This window comes from Dermacentor albipictus, chromosome 7, assembly GCF_038994185.2.
Source record: "Dermacentor albipictus isolate Rhodes 1998 colony chromosome 7, USDA_Dalb.pri_finalv2, whole genome shotgun sequence".
Classification (NCBI taxonomy): Eukaryota; Metazoa; Arthropoda; class Arachnida; order Ixodida; family Ixodidae; genus Dermacentor; species Dermacentor albipictus.
Window position 1 is genome coordinate 107078325 of NC_091827.1, and position 21076 is coordinate 107099400.

The 21076-nt window shown below is 44.6% G+C and overlaps 1 protein-coding gene across 1 annotated transcript in view; it reads right to left on the reverse strand.

Annotated features, from left to right (window-relative positions):
- Positions 1 to 6963: 6963 nt before the first annotated feature.
- LOC135903468 (glucose dehydrogenase [FAD, quinone]-like) overlaps positions 6964 to 21076 on the reverse strand; it is a 119782-nt gene continuing 105669 nt past the window's right edge. The window contains exons 10-11 of the mRNA XM_065433793.2: positions 16715 to 16931; positions 6964 to 7114 (exon numbers count right to left, since the gene is read on the reverse strand). Coding sequence (XP_065289865.1) covers positions 6979 to 7114; positions 16715 to 16931 — 353 coding nt within the window. The 3' untranslated portion in view covers positions 6964 to 6978. The remainder of the gene's footprint in view (positions 7115 to 16714; positions 16932 to 21076) is intronic.

Here is a 21076-nt window from a genome sequence, read left to right on the forward strand (position 1 = left end):
GTTGATCAGAGAGCTAGTGTGGATAGCCGACAGTCTGGTTGACGTTAAGAGAAATAAATGGAGCAGGGCAGGACATGTAATGTGTAGGGCAGACAAGCGCTGGAGCGTAAGAGTTACAGGATAGGTCCAAGGGAAAGATATTGGCTTCGAGGACGGCAGAAAATTAGGAGGTTGAAATTGAAAATTTGCACGTGCAAGTTGAAATCAGCTGGTTCAAGACAGGGGAAATCGAAGACCGCTAGAGAGGCCTTTGTCTTGCAGTGAACATAAAGATTGGCTGATGATGATGATTATACTTCAGAGTCATGAGAATTCACTTACACCAAAAAGCTTGCTACTACGCGTAATGCTTACTTCTTAAATCTATCTAACAATTTGCAATAGGGATCGATGCTTCAATTTTCGGTAAAACTGAAACTTCCGTTTCTTTTCTCGCTAGGTATTATCAGCACTTTGCAATCGCTTAATTTCCAACCATTCTTCCCGAGAAAGGGGACGTTCGTGTCTGAATTTTCAGATTGTGTGACGGCTTATAGGCCGGGCGGGAAGAGGAAAGAAAAATTGGTGCATCAAGTTGAATTTAATTCAGTATTCTTTGAAGCCGCTGCTTTATCTGCTCATGAAATTGGTAATTATCATATAACGAAATTAGCCAAAACTCTACTAGCAATGCCTCTTGAATGGCAGTTGCACTCCCTTCTCCCGATTTATTCACTGTAGGCAGCTGATTGCACATTTTTTATTTTTAGTTTGCAACCTAATATCTAAAAATCTTACATCTTACTCACCCATGCAGGGCATACTACGACTAGTTTGAGTGCAAAAACTGCGTTGTTGCCTTGATTTATTACCACACTGATGAGCGTAGTTTTACTACACTGCATTATATTGCCGCATTCGCCCTCAAAGAGTTTAGCAGCAAAGTGTTCTCTGTGTTTCCAAATAGAAATGTAAACATGCCTCATGCACCAGTACCACCGTCAACCGCCGCCATAAGACGGAACTTCAATTCTTACTTAGGTGTTCGATGTGTGTATGGTTTGCAGTTTGTTCTCTTTGTTACCATGAAACAGAACTTGTGCGGCATACCGAGCCAGGCGGTTATATCTCAAAAGCTCAGACTGAGAGCCATTCCTGTGCCAAGTTCCAGTGCTTTCTTTCCGGAGACTTATGACCTATTGCTTACGTTTTCCAGAGTGGAATGCGGCGTTCACCCATATATCCACTCCTAGCTCTATATTCGAAGACTCAACAGTAATCTGAAACGCTTCTGCGAAGTCTTCTGCATTTCGGGGATCTAGAACTGTATTTCTTAGCAGTATTATCAGTATGCTGGATCTAGCAGTATTTCTTATGTGGAATAAATTAAAGTTGGCCAGTTATAAAAAGCCGTAGATGTTTGTTGGACATTATTATATTGCTAGGTGGAAAGATGCGGGAGGCCGCAATATTGAAGTACATTTTCAAATGGACAGGCTACACCGGCCTTTTGGCAAAATCCTTGGCTAGCTTTAAATCATCATGCACGATTTATACATTACTAGTTTTAGCATCCTTTTGTGAGACTGGTCTTTAACAGTGTCATAGGGCACAAGCCGGATTTATTTATTGCCATCCTTAAAATTTCGAGTGGGCAGCAGGTGTATCAACAGCAATCTAAGAGGAATGCTCTTTGCAATCTAGGATCCATGACTGCGTGTGTGCACGTTTCAAATAAATCGCTTGAGGATATATAAAAGGCGAGCTATTTTGCTAGAAACCAATAAAGATATGCTTTTCTCGTATGATAGTGCTTTCTTCGGTATTAATTATTTTTAGCAAACCACACATTTGGTGGTTGTGTAACCGTGACAGCCCGCACGCTAATCAGCAAACATTCAAATTACCTTTTGATTTGCCAGCTTTTTATTGTATAGCGATGCCGCAACAGGCAATACCAGCATCTGTAAGTTCACAAATGACACCTCATTGTTCAACAAACCATGGAGAAAAATTCGCCTTGCGTCACGCTCATCCCAATATAGGGCGCACCAAGAGCGCTGGCATCATTGCCACGATGTCCTTGACGCTGTCATGACGTAAAGCAGCTTACTACGATGACCTCCTGAGTAGTTCAATCCGTCATCGCGGGTCTATACCATAAGCGGCGGCAAATCGCCAAGACAACGGCTTCGAGAGGAAAGTGATGAGAGCCGCATGCAGTCGTCAACCCGTATAGGTACAGAAACAAAATGAGGTAGGAAGGGCCACCTGGGCAGTTTTCACTGCTGAAGCGGGAAAAAATGAAATTTCCTTTACTAATATGTTAACAACGGATGGGGCTTCCAAGATATCGTAAAAAAATTTTGCTTCCATTGGCGCGATACTCCTACACGCTCATTCTATCGTGGGCGTTACAACCAGCCATTAGAAAAGTCAGTTACCGATCTTAATTATTCAGTGAACGGATTGCTACGGTCACTGGACCAGCGTGTATCCGCCGAGCTGGAGAACTACTAGGGACCGAAGATTTATTGCATGTAAAAAATTACTTAAAATTAAATTCTCATATAATACGTCATTGGCTGTGCCCTACAACAGCGTACATATTAAATTATGGAGCTTTACGAGGCACGCCTTACTGAAGGACCCCCGAAATTTCGGCCACCTGGGGTTCTTTACCGTGCTCCTAAATCTCAGTACACGGGTGTTTTCGCCTCCATCGAAATGGGGACGCCGCGGCCGGGATTTGATCCCGCGAACTTGTGCGCAGCAGCCCAACCCAATAGCCACTGAGCAACTACGGCGGGTAACAGACTACACATAAAGAAAAATATTTTAAAAAATGATCAGGGTTCAAGATGCCAATAAATGTTCACCTACCGTCCGTGGGTATTCATGGCGAACTAGTTTTGGAGTTAATGCATTCGATTATTCACGTGTTTCAGTGCACGGCTCCTATGACACATTTATACGGAAACACTCGAAGAATGTAGTGGTGCGGAACCCACTTCGGCGGCAGCAAAATCCGCCGGAATAGGCCTGTGCGCGTCGATATTTCTCAGACCGACTCTTGCTGCAGCTGCTTCCGGATTCCGTGACTGGGGAGCAATCGGAGCATGATTAGGAAATTCGAAAGATGCCGGCCAAGTGCGACGCGCTCGTCATGTCGCAGTCTTCAAAGTTCGCGGCGACATCGAAAATGCTCATCGTATTGCTGCGTTAGCAACCCGTTTTTTCAACAAGAAACACGCCAAGCAGAAGGAGAACGTGCTAAACGATTACCTGTGGAATAAGATCGGCCACGAACCCAACAACACCGCTAGGATCGTCTCTTCGGCGAATGCTTCTTCTGAGGGTCATGCATCGCCAGAAAGGTCTTTGCCAGCCGTCCTAGCAGTACTGCCTCTTCTTGCTCAGGGTGTCTCATCGTGGTGGAAGCAGTGATGAAGAGGCGCAAAATAAAAAAAAAACACGGAAGGTCTACATGAACGGAGATAGCTGCACAGTTTCAAGCCAGGGTAACATCTGAGATATCCGGCACTTGCTTGGAGGTTAGCACACTAAACAGCGGATGGCGCTGTATCACGTTCCGCAAGCGCGGTGGGCAAGCAGAGTGAAGAGCGCGAACTTCGATGGCTTGAGAATTCTGTTTGCCGTAGACGCCAGATTCTCCAATGTCAACGTGCTCTTGGGCGGCCTTTCCTGCGGCGAGGGTCAGCGTCGTCCTTCCGCTTCCTCGTAACCGAGCAAAGATAAAAGCGTAAGACAGAATAAGTGAACAAGGAGAGCGTATGAAAGACGGCTATAGCGAAAAGAGCGTGAGGTGGAAAGCAGGCGAGGCGGGAATCACGAAAACATGGGAAGAAAACGTAGTGCCGCGCAAGACGGCCTTTGCGGCGACAATGGCAACAGGGTAGCACCAGAGTGGCGCACGTTCCCTGTATAGAAACAAAGCGCTGCATGAGCTGAGATCTGTCTGCGGTGTCTGCTGTGAATCATGCCCACCCCTTAACCACGCGTTACCTCTCGCTATTTCCCCAGTTGCGGCACTTCCACACTTAGTGCCACACTTCGCTAAATTTGCAACCTGCCGCACGAGACAAATTGCCCTTGCCATCATATATATCGAAATGAAGTCACGTCTACAGCTGCTCACAAAATTCGCATTAGGGAAAACCATATTCACCGCTGAATTTTGGGGATGCCTCTCCTGAACTTCTTTGTTTCCTGTTACGCAATTTATGTCATTAGCCAAGAACTGCATCAGGCCCTAAATATTTTAACGGAATATTCTAAAAACAACAACAAAATATGATGTATGTGGGCTTCTTTATGATATTTTCTGTTTATCTGCGTCTGAATAACCTTTCGATCGAAAATCACAAATACTCCGTAAATCATACGCGACTTCACTTCAATGAGAAAAATCTACATCGCAAGTTTTGCAGTGGAGCTGTCCGAAGCGCGCTGGGTTTCTCTTGACGTGCGCGCCTTCGCCGGTCTGGGGGAAGAAGAGCTGAGAGAGAGTGAAAGAAATCGAATGAACGTTAGTGGAGAAACCAAGGAAAGACAGCTTGTGCAAAATAAAAGAATGACAAATTCTGTGACACGCCTGAAAATCAAGTAGATTTCAGTCGGCGTCCAAACCTTTATTGAATGAGAAAAGTACATTGTGAAAAACACTTATTAATTGTGTAACGCGCAAATGTACGCATCAAAATTCTTATTGTTATTCCCAAAAAAATATATTGATTGCAATTTTTCGGAATATGCTTGTGTAAATATCGTGCTGAGGGACTTTGCGAAAGACTCTAGTTCGATATTGGGCCTGTAATTAGTCGTACTTTCCCCATACCTGCTTTTATAAACTTGAACAATGTTAGCAGTATTCCGATCGTCAGGAGGTTCATGACTAGTAAGTGACTTGTTTGCATTACTGACAAGTAATTAGAGATGATATCAGCGAAGAATTTCTGGACAAAACTGGAAACGCCACCAGACCCGGGTGCTTAGATGTGTTTTACTTTTTGAGGTAAGTACGCTGGTGTGAACAACAGATATATCAGTCATTAAATTGTTAATTCATGCGGTTTGGAAAAACAATGGGGATTGGTAGTTGCGAAATAGAGCAATACTGACTACAAATACTTATTTATGCAATGAGCTTTGTGTCTGGAACATTGCTAATGGAATTGTTGTTGCATGTAAGAGGCGGTGTGCCGACGCTATCTTTGCCATTTGTTTTCACCATGTTCCAGAACTGTCAGGGGATTATTTTTGATATATGATCTCAGCGAGTCAAAGAAGGCTGCCTTGTTTTGTTGAAACGTTGTATTCAATTTATATTTCTATATGACTGTTGCTACTTTCACCAAAATTGCCTCACTGTACGTCTTCTGCACATCATCGTTTTCTACAAGGAAATTGAGCCCTGAAGACGAGTGCCAGAACACGGGTGTACTTGAAGGAGTGTGTGCACTCGGACTTATGTTTTGGTTGTACTATGTTCACCTAATCGATTTCATTGTGATTCTTTGTGATAGGAGTTTGGACTATTTGAATGTCGCGGCCGAATGCGCGTGATTGCTGTGCGGCGGCGACGGACGAAGAAGAAGAGAAGAGCCGGTGTCTGGGCGGAGACGGCAGCCATGCGATCTGCCTGAGCTGCCTGGGCTGGCCTTCCGTACGAGCCGAGCAGTCATCTACCCAAGGCCGGTGTTCCTGGGTGTGCTGGCAGAACAGGCCGGGCTGTCCTTGGTCTTCAACCGGCCTGCTCCACTGCTGGGCGAGCATCCGACAGCGGCATGTTCCGGCGCAGCTAAGCCTCACGAACGGTCTACCCTGTGGCGGGCCGACGTCCCGACCCTGCTGTCGCGCGAGTGGCTCGTCGTGTGCCGGGCACCCGCCCCGGCCTCCAACACCTGCGCCACTCGCCGCTCGAGATTCATCTCTGCGCCTCTTCGTGCCGTGAGTGTGTGAGACCGACGCGCTATCGGACGCCTTCCGACATTGACGCTGAGCGCGACGATACTTACGCGACAGACATTTATGAAAGGAACTCTGTGTGTGTTATCGTGTACGTTATCCTAGTCCCGTCCCCGTGTCATTAAAGCCTCTCTGTGTTCATTGTGCCATCCCTGTGTGCTTGAGGCCTGGGCCCACATCCTCCTATCACATTCTTGTAAGAAAGAAGAGTCGCACTGCAATGTTCCGTCGCCATGGTGCGTCTCTGAGCCATAAGAAGATCGGGCCGCAAGAAAGTGACGCCCCTATCACATTTCGCACGGCCAGTTCGCCGATCTACCAGAGCTATCGGTGCTGCCGCTGCGTTACTGGCTCACGCTTCACAGGTCCGATAAACTTTGTCACACACTTTATATCTGCGAGATGAAGGAAAATTGAGTACGGTAGAAATATTTTCGTACCTTAGTACCTATGCCTGCTGCCTAATACGCATAATCGTCGACTATCAAAACAAAATTGGGTGTCTTATGCTGTCACTCAGTTTATTATGACTACTTGAAGGCTGTTCACGTTACCATCACCCAGTGATGAGCTAACCAAGAAGTATATTGTGACGAGCTACCAGTTATCGGCGCTCTGGAAAAACTGAACCCACTACCAGAATTTTTATCGGCCGCAATTTCGCGACATACGACTCCATACTCGACGTGACGTCTGGAAGTATGGAGCCAGTTACGAGGGCTGCTATAGTGGAGCGCTCTGCAATAATTTTGTCCACCTGTGGTTGTTTACCTTGCTATAGAAGCCCCGTACACAAGGGGCCGTTCATTGCCCCCCCCCCGCCTTAGAGTCCGAGAACCGGCACCACGATCAAATCTGCGACCTCGTATTCAGCAGGGCAACGCCACAGCCATTGGAGGGCCCCAGCAGATTTAAAAGAGCATGCGTTTCGGTAAGGTCGTGAAAAAATGTCGAAAATAAATGTAATAGATCTTTCGAAATGAAACAGACGCGCTATGAGATCAGCCGGCTTTATTTGTTGTCCTCCAAAATCATGGCAGCGCCCTTCTCCCCAATCATATAGACGGCTGCGTTCGGATTGCCTGTCACAATATCGGGCATTATAGAGGCGTCCACTATGCGGAGTCCAGTGATACCACCGCGGACTCTGTAAAAAAAATCGTTGATATCTGTTTCAGGGGAACTGAGAAACGCTGAATCAACATAGCCACACAACGGATCGCGACAGTCAAAAAGGGCTTATCAGTGCCGCCGCCGGGAGGCCTGGAGTGGCATCCCAAATACATGACGCAACTTTGCGCGCGAACGTTGAGGAACGCGTCATGCGAGATACGGGCTTTTCTCTCACGCTTCTTTCTGGACACGCTGCACCGTCAAGTAGCGTTGCCCAGAAGTCCGCCCGTAGCATCCGAGATATGAAGCGCGGCACGCTAGCACCTGCGAACGCTTATAATTATACTCTGGCTTGCCTCAAATTGAAGGGCACATACTCAGTTACGCAAGTTGATGAGAAGTTTATTGAAGAGCGGCCTTCAAGTGCATTCACGGCGCAGCTAACTAAAGCATTGGCGTAAAGCGCATTCATTGAAAAGCGACGCACATACATGGTGCATTTGTTTCCAAGACTACAGACGGGTCAGGTTGCTGTCTTCGAGCAACCCTACTGACCTGGGTTCCATTCCGTTCAGTATAGAAGAAATTTAACGGAACTTGTTTCTCATCAGAGGGCGTCTACCTGCCAGTGGCCGATAACTAGTTACCCAGCTTGTCGTCAAGGAGATTTATTGAAGAGCAGCGCACTCATACTAGCACACACCTGGGGACTCAAGACAGCATCGACAAGGTTCATTGAAGAACAGTCCAGACAGATTAGCACATACCCAGTGTTCCATATCAGCGTCAGCAAGTTTTTTTGAACATCGGTGCCTACCCAGTCCCGTATCTAGTCACCCATATCGGCGTGGAAGAGCTTAGTTGAAGAAATCTACGTATGTACATTCTGGCACATGCTGAGTGACCCAAATTTGTCCGATGCGTGCGTTCCGATTCCGTTACCTCAGCACAGCAACCATATGTGCTAACCATTCGACCCCGGTAGGCTGTAAAGCGGCAAGATACAAATATTGATACATGTATGTACATACAGATATATAGCCCTGGGACGTACGTGTAGTACCCTAATAATCCTAACGCATCAAAAGCAGTTGCAGCCTTGTTGCATATTCAAAAAAGAGGTCCATAAGTGTGCAGCTCTCTTAGGGTACTTTAAGCTCTTTCTGGGTGCTAGCGATCTTTTTCTATACATGTAGATATGTTTGTATCTAACCACTTTGCCGCCGTCATGTGTCACTGGGTAGGCCACGGACAAATGGGTAGCGCATCAGGTTGCTAATCTGAGAGAACACGGTTCGAAACCAAACTTCGGACCAACTTGCGTCTCTGATTATATGCCAATGTGCATATATGTGCCACTCTTAAAAGAGCTATAAAAGAGCTTCTGTTGGATTCTATAAACTACAGTTTCGCACGAAAGGTAAAGGAATGACGGGATGGCAAGCACGCAAGGCATGTGCTGCTGCGCAGCATTAAAAGCACTGCGACGGTCGGGCGACATGTGGTATAGACCATAACTTCTGTCGCTTATAGACAGCCAAATAGAAGTGAGGCATGCAGACAGGACACACGAGTAGAGAAGTGGACAACACTACTCTTGTGTCCGGTCTGCACGCCTCACCTCTATTTTGCATAATGCGCACTTACCAACTAGCTCAGCTTTCTGTCGTTATAGACAGCCGCGGTGCTTTTGTTGTGTCTATAATAATGGTTAGTACACTGCAGAAACGGCGCGAGCGGCATTCACCAACAGCGCATTTACGTTTGTCATTCGCCTGCGATGGCAGTTCCAAAAACACTGCAGCTACACTGTCGCCTTTAAGGCAGGTTAATGTGCCTTCTTTAATTTAGTCACATTTCAGGTCACAGAAATATATCGCAGTGAAAATTAGGTGAGAACACTCTACGGCGCCATCTGCTTCGATGTCTCCAGCTTCATCTTCTTCAATGGTATTGCAACGTCGTGCAGTTGCCCAAACTTTTTTCGGAGAGACCTACATAACTATATCTCATAACAAGTACAGCTAGACAATTGCACAACTAGTATCAAAGATATTAGTTGATGTATTGTAGAATATGTTTTATTTTAAATACGAGCAACATATTTATGCCGCGCCCTCCCGCCATACATTGTGCTGCATTCTTACCCTCCTTTGTCGTCACCATCGCAGTGCGCTCTTAGCATATCCCGATCGATATAAGTACAATACAATTATTAAGGCGAAAGCCCGATACGTCTCATCAGTCAGTCGACCTTCAAAGACTGAGCGAGAACGTGTCGACAACACGAAATGTACAAAAAAGGCTATGAGCATTCATATTTAGTTGGAGTCAAACGCACAACCTTTGATAACACTGAAGGCGAAGTGAATTCAGACACAGTTTCATTTCATTTCATTTATTTTCGCTCAGGGCCGAAGCATTACACAGACAAGTGGGCGGTATAAAAACAACACACATTTTAGCGGCGAAGTGGCCTTAGTAGTAGTTGACACGCGTTTTTTTGATGTCTTGGCATTGGCGATTGAAACTATAGAAGCAGGAAGGTGGTTCCAGTCACCGCTCCTTCTGGGAATTAATTAAGACGCAGTCAAGGCAGTCAAACCCATTATCATTGGTGGGAGTCGAACACATTAGCATAGCTAGGAGTTGAACCTTCAGCCTTTGGCGGGAGTCGAACGCTTCACCTTTGGTGGAAGTCGAGCCCACCATATTTGGTGGTAATTAAGCCGAAGTTAATGAAGCCGAAGTCACTTAAGGCACTCGAGCCCACTACATTGGATGAGAGTACGAATTAAGAGGATGAATATGCAAATTAAGAAGGAGCACTGAGAGAAGTACTAAGCAAATTAAGGGGGATGTGCATTTCACGTGTCCGTCTTTATTGCATCAGCACTGAGGCTTTAGCTTTCAAGTCGTCTTAGGGATAAGATAGCAGACCCTGTGGATTTCTTTATCTTCTGTAGGCTTCATGCGTTTCCAGGAAAAGCTCTATACGATAGGTGTTCACGTAAGAGTTTGTCAGGAAACAAGTATGCACAGCCTTTCACGCCCACAAGGGACACACTCAGCTTCATAGCTAATCAGGGGGCAAGCATAACTATTTGGATCCTGTGTGCAGTTACAGCGGTTCTATTTTCTCTCTTGGAGCTGCGGAACACAAAATTATTTGCGCATCCGTGTGTAGTATAGCTTAAGGGGACATCACCTCCATTAAGAACGGCAGGACATGTTTCTCGTGTGGCTTAGTGTAAGTATCGCACAATTATAGTAGTTGAAGCACCCGCCTATTGCGCGTAGGAAAAAAAAATCAACTGGAGCACTGACGCGAGGGCCATGCTGTTTCTGTGCACGATATTCACATATGGCTCTCTATTTTTTGTCTTCACGAGCACTCGAATGTGACTTATTCATGCGCAAGAAAAGCACACCAGACAAAAACAACGCAGTTCCGTGCACTCTTGTTTATTTGCGCTAACGCAACCATGGCTGTGAAAATTTCGGAGGATGTTTTTCTGCTTACAGTTGTTTAGTATTGAAAACGCAGTTTTAGATGCTGGTCGACTTCCCTGGCCTTTCCATTCCGAAAGTGATTCGATGACGCCGAAAGATCCTAAACGGCACTGTTATATTTTGCCCCAGGCCCACAGCAGGGGAAGGCAAGGCGTGCACTATCGCCTAGTTTACTGCAACAGAACAAATACCAAACCGAGCAAGCTCTGTGGGCACCAGGTCAGTTCTATTTAAAGCCACTCTCTTATAGTGTTGTTTCTCAGGCGCTGCAGGAACATTGTGCGCATATCGAGCGCAATCCACAGAAACGCAAACTTGTGCCTCTGTGAACATCGATCGCACGGCTCTTGAATGAGCAGCTCGCTGGTTGTTGAGGTAGCAAATGACGGCACAGTGCCGCTCTGGCGAATAATCAACGTACATCCAACTCAGCAAATGCTGTATGACGTCGTCTAAAGCAAACAGCTGAGCAGATGACGGAAAGACCATTGGCGCATCGCGTCCGGGACGAGAAACGTCGTGCGCCTGCGGCAGCGAACGCTGAAAATTGTCCTCTCGCTTGCCCCACAATGAGAGCCACATACTCAGTGACCGAAGTAGCGAGACGTTCACTGAAGAGCGGCACATGCCGAGTGCATTTGGTTCGCAGCCTGCAGATGGGTCGGGTCACTGTCCTCGAGGAACCGTTATGAGATGGATTCGATTCCGCTCAGCATCGGATAAACTTAACGGATTATTTTCACCCCTGTAGAAGGGCACATTCCCAGTGGCACTGACCCAGTTACTCAAGTTATCCTCAACGCATTTCATTGAAGAGTGGCGCAGACCTACTGGGAATCCAGGGATACAAGTTGACATCAAGGAGGTTCCTTGGAGATCAGCACAGATTGAGTGGCACATACCCAGGGCTCCAAGTCGGCGTGAAAGAGGTTCGTTGAAGAGCAGCACGTATGCACACATTCTGCATACTCAGTGACTCAAGTTGGTAAGACGGGTGGTTTCGCACCCTGTTGCTTCAGTAGAGCAGCTCCACGAACTAGCCATCTCATCACTGAGTACCCGTTGGCCCACGTATGTGGGAAAATGGTTAGATATAAATATTCATAGATAGGTACACACATGCTAAGAAACAATCAAACACACACACACACACATGGCCGCACGCACGCACACACACAGACAAACATATATATATATATATATATATATATATATATATATATATATATATATATATATAGCGAGAGAGAGAGAGACAAACTGTTGCCGCTACTTTGGCTGCACATAGTGTTTTGCCTTCGATAAGTGAAGTTTAGCGGATGGCTTCTGTATTCTACATTGTCATAGGCAGAAGACGTGATAGAGCACGCGAGATAAGACCATCTTTGACTAAAGCGAATTTCATGATAGCCGCTATCGTGATTGTTAACAATGGGAAAGTGGAGGGTCTATTCCCTTTCAGAAATAACGTATTCAGCCAGAGAGCGAGAAAATCCCCTTCTAAATAAAATATCTTGTAAATTGCTTTTAAACCAATGCCTCTCGTGATAACTTGTGACGCACCAAAATACAACAAATACCGTGATCCGATTTCGCCAGGATCGTTTGATCAGTAACACCAATAAGCAGACCAATCAGTAACATAATTGAAATTAATAAATCAAAGTAACTCCACTGAAATGAAGGAGACTGTTCGTACCATAGTTGCCCCTTTTATTTATTTATTTATTTATTTATTTCACAATACTGTCAATCCCGTTTGGGATTATTACAGGAGTGGGCATATGGTCATCAAAAAGTACAGTGTGAGCAAACACTGAGCAAACAAGGAGTTAGCATAGAAAAACATGGACGCTTTCATTTATAGAGTAACACACTGGTCTTCGCACAGTTGCTCTTGCAGAAGAGAAAAAAAAATAACTAAAACACTAAGTGGCGATTACGATTTCTTCTTCTAGATGATTGGTAAATGTTTCTAGTGTGGGCTGGGCAGTAATAGCAGGGTTTAAGCAGTTCCACTCTCGCACAGCTCGCGGAAAGAATGAAAAGAAATAAGTGTTGTTATTACAAAGAAATTCCTCTAGCGTGAAAGCGTGTTTATGCCGAGTCGGTCTAGTGAGCTTGTACTTTAGAAAAGTGGCGGGATCCAATTTCAGTGCACTGTGTAATACCAAGTATAGGAACTTCAATCGTTGAACCTTGGCTCGAATTTCTAGGGTAGCGAGGCCTGCGCGAGAAAGAAGTTCGGTTGGTGAATCTGTGCGTTTGAAACGGTTATAGATAAATCGGGCAGCTTTTCTTTGTATGCGTTCCAGCGTATGAATTTGGTTTTTGGAATGTGGAAACCATACTATGTTAGCGTATTCGAGTGCCGGTCTGATGAGGCTGACGCAAGCAAGCTGTTTTGTCTGGCTGGTGGAATGCGATAAGGTGCGTTTGAGGTAGAACAATTTGTTCAAGGCTTTTTTAGCTACGTACTGTATGTGCGCATTCCAGGTGAGGTCGGATGAGATGATTACGCCTAAGTATTTATACTGGGTGACGCTTTGTAGAATAGTGCCGCTGAAACCGTACGGGAACTGCAGAGTTGATTTTTTGTTTGTGACCGACATGCAGACAGTTTTATCAGAATTTATCACCATTCGCCAGTCTGCACACCACTGCACTACCTTATTTAGGGATCTGTTCAGTTTTGCTTGATCTTCGTGGTTACGCACAGTATGATAAAGAATGCAGTCGTCTGCAAAGAGGCGAATGGTGACGTCAACTTGGTTGGTTATATCATCTATGTATAATAAGAACAGAAGTGGGGCCAGAACTGAGCCCCGGGGAACGCCGGACAAAACAGGGACAGCATCAGAGAGGTGATCATTGTATTCTACGTATTGGGAGCGGTTTGACAGAAAGTCATTGATCCAACCAACAACAGGGCCGTTACCAAGTAGGCGGTTAAGTTTGTTAAGCAATTTAACATGGGAAACACGAGCAAACGCTTGAGAGAAATCCATAAAGATTATGTCTACCTGTAGTTGCTCATTAATGTTTTGAGTTAAGTCGTGAAGGGTTTCCACGAGTTGGGTGACTGTTGATAAACCGTTTCGAAAACCGTGCTGGTTTGAATAGATTAAATTGCTTGCTTCCACGAATTCTGTTAAGTGTTTCAAGATTATGTGCTCTAGTATTTTGCAGCACGTGCCTGTTAAAGAAATTGGCCGGTGGTTAGACAAGGAAGATGTGTCACCTGATTTTGGTATGGCAATTATTTTGGCAACCTTCCACTCTGCAGGAAGGCGGCTCTCACGGAGTGACTTTAAGAAAATTAAATGAAGAAACTTGCTTACTGGTTCTGCGTACCTTTTCAAGAAACTGTTCGGAATTCGATCTGGACCATCCCTTTTCTTTTCATCTAAATTCAACAAGAGAGATAATATGCCAGCCTGTGATATTTTTGGGGTGCCCAAAGTGCTTTCTTGGCAGTGGCTAGGGACGAAGTGGTTGAGGGAACCGTTATCGACGGTGAAAATGGATTGAAAGTGCTTGTTAAACGCGTTAGCCTTTTGTTTACTTTCTTGAGCATTCATGGAGGGCAGGTTAGAGCGCTTCACGCTTAGGTAGCGCCAGAATTTTTGAGGTGATTTCCTGATAAAGCTGTGTAATGAATTATTCAAGAATCTGTTTTTGGCACAACGTTCTTTACTTTTCAATGCGTTAGCAGAGTTATTTCCGAGTCAGTTTTTTTACACATATGCGACTTTCTTCTTTTCCTAAGTCTCTTTATTTTGCGCTTCAAGTGGATTATATCACGACATATCCATGGACTGCGTTTTCTAGTTTTTCTTTGAACTCGTGGAACAAAGGCGTTTATACAATGCGTCACAATGGCTTTAAACTCGGTCCACACCACATCGATAGACGACTGCTGGTCAGAAATGAGGTCAAAAAAATTTTGATAATTGAAGGCAAGGTAGGTCATGATAGCTGCATCGTCTGCATCTTTGAACGAGAGCACTCGCTTTATAGGACCGAGCGTTCGTAGAGGACTTGGGAATTGTAAAGAACAAAATATTATCTTATGGTCAGACAATCCTTCAAGGGGTTCAACGTGAACAGTATTCTCAACGAAATGGTCACTAATAAACACAACATCTAAGAGTGAACTTGAGGTACCGACTACCCTGGTTGGGAAATCGACAATTTGTGTCAGGTTATATGCTAACTGTATGTCTGATATGGTGTCAAGTGTAACATTTCCTGGTGTCATTGAGTTCCACCTTATGTCAGGCAAGTTAAAGTCTCCCGCCATTATTACTTTGCTGCCATAGGAGATGTGTTGTTGCATGTATTCTGAGAGAGATTCCAAGAATAGAGGGTCAGCATCAGGCGGCCGATAAACCGCACCAATATGGAAAACATCATCTTTCAGACGGACGGTGCACCAAACAGCCTCGATGCCTGTAGCCTCAGGCATGACGCTGTAAGATATCCCTTGCCTAAACAGCAGTGCAACGCCCCCACCTCTTGTCTTTCTATCTTTGCGTACAATTGCATATTCCTGTGGCACAATTTCTTGGTTGAAAATGTTCGAGTGAAGCCACGTCTCTGTAATGACGGCGATATCAGGCTGGTAAGCAAGTAGGACAGCTTCTAGTTCGTGGAATTTGTTCACCAGGCTGCGCGCGTTTAAATTTATGATTGTAGCTGATTGCGGTTTTGAGCACTGCGCGTCCGCATGCTGATGTGTTCTTTGTTTTTTTTTTTTGCAGTCTACGATATCGTTTGAATCGTTGTCCCAGGCGAAAAGACGGCCATCAATGCGGACTTTGTTGTAGACTAGAAATACCTTTTCCTTGCGATCACGGTTTGCTTTAGTTTTTTGCCACAACTTATATCTTATTTCCCGGATAGGTCGTGAAAAATCTTCGCCGATTGAATAGCCGGACCCTTTTAGCCTAGAACATCGTTTTAGAATAGTCTACAGATTAGTCTTTAGATTAGTCTACATATTCCACCAACATGTAGCAGTATACATAGTTTGATGTCCCTGGCACTCTTGCGTCATATCTGCCTCGTGCCACAATAAACTACGATATACGTTATCATATATGATTTTGTTCACGCCACCTGCACGGATCTACGCGATATTTACGCAGCCTTGGTAAGCACTACAGCTATTGCGACGCTTAATATAACTGTTGCGAAATTGTACACTTCGTTTGTAGTTTCATAAATCCTGTGGCCTTCAGATTCTCTGGGGGCCTTTATTCGTTCCAGTCCTTCATTACCTCAAGGCATCCTTCAATTCGGCAACAATTCAAATAAATGTACTTTGCTGTGAAATCGATCGCCCATCATACTTTAATTGATTTGTTCACAACAACTGGCATACTTGCAACACAACCAGCGGATGCATCATTTGGAGAACACCAAAGAACAATCCCTAAAATGACGCCGTGAAGCTGACGATAAATTTTACCATTATAATCAGAAGGAACCTCTTTTAGGTGTAGGTAAGGAGCATACATGGCAACTATTTTTATAATAATAGTAGCAGCTGGTTTATATACGTGCAATGTAGCAATATTATCCATTCATTCTCCTAGTAAATATCATTAGAGCCCAAATTGGGAGGATGACAAAGCGCGACTCATGTAAGAGCCGAGCCATGAGGGACTGGACATAAATCTTATGGGTCTGACTTCATTTCGCCGCCAAGTGGGGCCGCATAGATTAGAGCTCAAGCACGGGTGTTTGATACTCTAGGTTAAGTTTGCAGGAACTAAGTTGGTTCAGAAGATATTGTTGTGCGCATAGGGGAGACAAGTGGTGCTCGTTTAAAGCCTGACTGACCTCTCTCTTTTTCCCTCGTTATTTCCTTTTCCTAAAACATTGATATATGTGTGAAATGACAGCAAAGCATTCAAAGTCGACAGAGGCTTATGAAATGGGAAGCGATAGGAAATCTGCATGCGTGGAATGGATCGGAAGGTATACCATGGTTTTGGAAGGAGGCTGGTACCATGGTTATCGGAGGCTGTTGGTGCAAGCCGTTGACCAGCATCGGACGCCTGGCTTTGGCGATGATTATGATGACGATGAATAAACATGTACCCACTCTTCTTACCTTAGCCTCGGGTCCACGACTGCTTTGTTGCCAGTTCCCATGGGATTTGTGCAGCACTGATGCCAGGACGTTGGCGAAAGATGCCTGGCCATACATTGCATGTACTCGTTGCTCCACATTGAGTGCATCTTACATGGCGGAAAGTGCACGTCCCAAGGCTTTGTTCCCAGCGCTGCAAAGGCTTTCGTCTTCATCAAATGAACGACTTGCCCTATCGCTGAAAATACCATATTTGGCTGTTAATCCATTAATAAATTTGTCTCCGATTTTCAGACACAATCTCGGAAATTATGTAATAAGGTGTATTGAGCACAGAAACTGGTGCAAAAATATTATGTGTAATGTGCATCTCCGCATTTTCAACATAGTGCCTTGCTTAGGTGGACAACTTGATTCCGACTTCAATGGCAGGAAGTCTCAGTTGAAATGCGGAGCATGTGGCTTTACCGTTCAGATTAGATGTTTTTTATCAGCCTTTTCGTTGGTCAACTTATTGAATGAAAGGAATCTTGGAGCCAGAAATGATTATGAAAAGCACATTTACAGTTCTGTTGATTTAAATCGAAATTTCAAAGAGCCTGTGGTCTTCCGAAAGTGCCAAATAAAGGTGCGTAACATTACATCTCAAAGTTATGTTAGTACAACTTGCAGAAAATAAGAAATGGCCGGATTAAAGAAGCCAGCTTGCTGCAATGCACGAGGTCCCAACGGTTATAGCAAAACCGTAAAGCTAGACATTGGCTGCCTTGCAAATATGATAACATTCCTGCTCTTTCGTTTCGTTTTTCTTTTCTTTGCAGTTCAGCTGAATGGATTATTAAAAAGCTATTTCGCCTCTAAGGACCATGGAGGTGTACTAGCGAGAAAACATGACGGCGGCCAATGAAAATCCGTACTTCGTGTCTGTAGATAAACATAAGCAAAACGACTACCCGTTCTCGTGGTTCAAGAATGGAAAGTTGTTTCTTAGGAAAAGGCATGAACGACCCGCCATCAGGTTGGCATCCAAACATGAACTGGCTCGTATTTCACAGAGATATAAACATGGATGAATGTTTCAAAAATGGCTGACAGCAGCCGCAATATTAACTTTCGGTCGAAGACGTTTGTTCGTTTTTGTACGCGAACTCGGCAGCTATAAAAGATAAGCTATTCCTTTTTATACTTAACGTTAGAAGTGTACGTAATAAATCTGAAGATGCGGAACGATGTTCATATTTTTCAGCCATGCCTTTTCTATTGTCGCCTTTAGCGAAGGCTCGTTCACTGCTTCCGGTGACGTGACTGTTATACACCGATGCCGCTGCATGTCAGTCAATCACGAAAATAGAGAAGCTGGGATGGTTTACTAGACTTTGCTCCGTATGTGTCATGCCTTTGCGATTACTGTACTATTACGCGTTATGTTGAACGCATAACGTTGGGTGTTATTTGTGCCAGGATGTACCTTTTCACACGGGGTAAAATTTCTGCTTTTCTATACGTTATTGAAAAGCCTAGCTTTGCTGATTCTATTCAAATATCTATTATTGCACAGGGCGACTTCAACATTGATTTGTTTTTTATAAAACACTTACGTTGCAGAAATCATTCACTTGTTAAATGCTCACCGCTGTGATAACATTAAACGTCTACCGACCAGAACAAACAATATTGTTCTTACACTGGAGGATATTTGCAGTAATGAAAAATATGTTGTCAATGATATAGTTTCCCACGAAGTAATGTCCTGTTTCTCTAACCTTTGGAGTATTATGTACTATAATTTGCTTTCAACTTGTCTCAATGACTACTTGTCAGCATTTTGATTTCTACCAAGAAAGACGTCAGTACCCCAGCTAAATATAAAAAAACCCTACAACGTAGCACAGAGCATTGAACAATATAAATATGCAGGCTTCTTGTGCCTCGCCGTCGACTACTGACTTGGAGGATTTTTTCGATGGAACTTACTAGAAAGAAGCCTATGCTTTATTCCTCCCTAAATTCAGACTCAGTATTTCGAATCATTCTTTCTTTGATTACAAGTAGAACGCAATAGCATTATAGTGGGCTTGGCAGCACTCCGACAATGCGGTTTACTGACGCCCGACGCCTCTTCGCATTACAGGTGCTCACAGGCTTCTGCTTCCCCGTTGGCACCTGCTGTTCTCCTGGTGCCGCCACGAGGCCTGCGGGCACGCCCGGCTTACGGTGTGTTCGCTTGCGGGATACACTTACCTGGCGGAGCATCCTCTATCGTCTGCCCAGGAATGCCAATGCCGACCGACGTTCAGCGCCGCCTCACGTCTACAGTCAGCTGTATGCCTTCGTGCGTGGTGTAGGCTTGCCCTACCCTGAGCGCGCTGGTGTTACAGACGGGCCAACCTCGTCTACCCTCCAGTGCTCCGAAAACGACGCAAGCGCCGTTGACTACTGCGCCGCACCGCCCCTGAACGGAAATTCATCGCATCTATCGTTTTCATACAACCTTGCCTCAGCCGACGCATCGAAACAGACATCAACCTTCACGCATAAAACACGTCACCCCCTCGCTCTCATCAGTGGGCTTGGCAGCACTCCGACAATGCGGTTTACTGACGCCCGACGCCTCTTCGCATTACAGGTAACAACCAATTACGCTATTTATGCTCGTCGTTCCCGCTATGCCGCTTTGCTAGTGCTGCCAAGCCCAGGCTGCTGCATTACCATTGTTCGCGACTGCACGTATGTCATCTTACAACTTCTTTCTCTCTCTGGCGACATAGAATCAAATCCCGGCCCTAACACCCTTTCCACTTCTACGCAGGCATCCTGTGACCTAATGGCTGCATTGGAGGAAATAAACTCAGGTCAGGCATCCCTTCTAAGTGAAATGAAATCAATTCGAAATAAACTATCGCAGAACGACAAAATTTTTGACGACATTAAAAGGCGACTAACAAAAATTGAAGGTGATGTTTCCGCCATAACTGCACTAAAAACCGAAGTTAATTGCATCAGGACAGTGGTCGATACAAACACTAAAGCCATTTCCGACATTTCATCAAGACTAAACGATTCAGAAGATAGGGCTCGTCGTTCTAACCTTGTGTTTTTTGGGGTATCTGATACTGAGCGTGAAACGTGGCAAGAATCTGAGAAAAAAATTGTGGAACTCTGTGCTTCTAACCTTAATGTCAAGTTGGATCCCTTAGATATTGAGCGCGCTCATAGAATTGGCAGATATAGCTCTAATAGAAACAGACCCATAATTATCAAATTAGCTCATTTCAAAGTAAAACAACACATTCTTTCAAATGCTAAACAACTTAGAGGGTCCAGCTACAGCATATCGGAAGACTACTCAGCTAACACCCGGCATGCACGTAAACAACTAATCGAGTTCGGCAAGTCGCAACAGAAACCTTTCAAACTCCGGTACGATAAACTAATCGTGGATAACAGAACTTACAAGTATGATAACACTACAAATAAAGTTACCTCAACTTCATAGCTACCATCACGCGCTATCGCAAAACCATATAGCATCCCTGTATCATTCGTTTATACTAACATTAGAAGCTTGTTGCCCAAACGTGAAGCACTCTGTAGCCTTATCGATTCCTCTGATTGTAAGCTTCTTGTACTAACAGAAACGTGGCTGAATTCTACCGTCGATAACACAGAGCTTAATTCTTTCCTTCCTGATTTTGACATTTTTAGGCGAGATCGTGTAGGCAAACGCGGAGGAGGTGTTCTGATAGCTGCCCATCGTAGCCTTTGTTGCTCCATTATCAATATCACTTCACCTCTAGAAATCTTATTCGTATTGTGCAGTTCTTCATACCTACAAACTATTATCGGTGTATGCTATCGACCCCCCGATGCAGATGCTTCCTTCACTATTCACTTCCACGAGGCACTGCAAACTGTTACTAAGTCATTTAATCATGCGCAACTACTCCTCTTAGGTGACTTTAACTTTCCTGATATAACATGGTCCGAACCAGCCATAACACTGTCTAAAAATAACCTTGAATGTAATTTTCTTAACACATGCCTCACCTTTGGTTTGACACAGCTAGTATCTACCCCAACGCGGAAAAACGAACAGTGCTCTAACATACTCGACCTTATCTTAACATCCCATCCCGACAGTGTTTCTTCTATAACACATCTACCAGAACTAAGTGATCACTCGGTACTACATGCAGAATTATCCTGGCAGCTACCTCATTGCAAAAAATCAAAAAAGAAAATAACACTCTACGATAAAGGTGATTACATCAGCATCAACAATGCACTAACCGAGTTTTACAACTGGTTCATTATAGATTTCCCGAAGCGCACAGTAGACGCCAACTGGACGCTATTTAAAAATAAAATGATCGAACTCGCTAC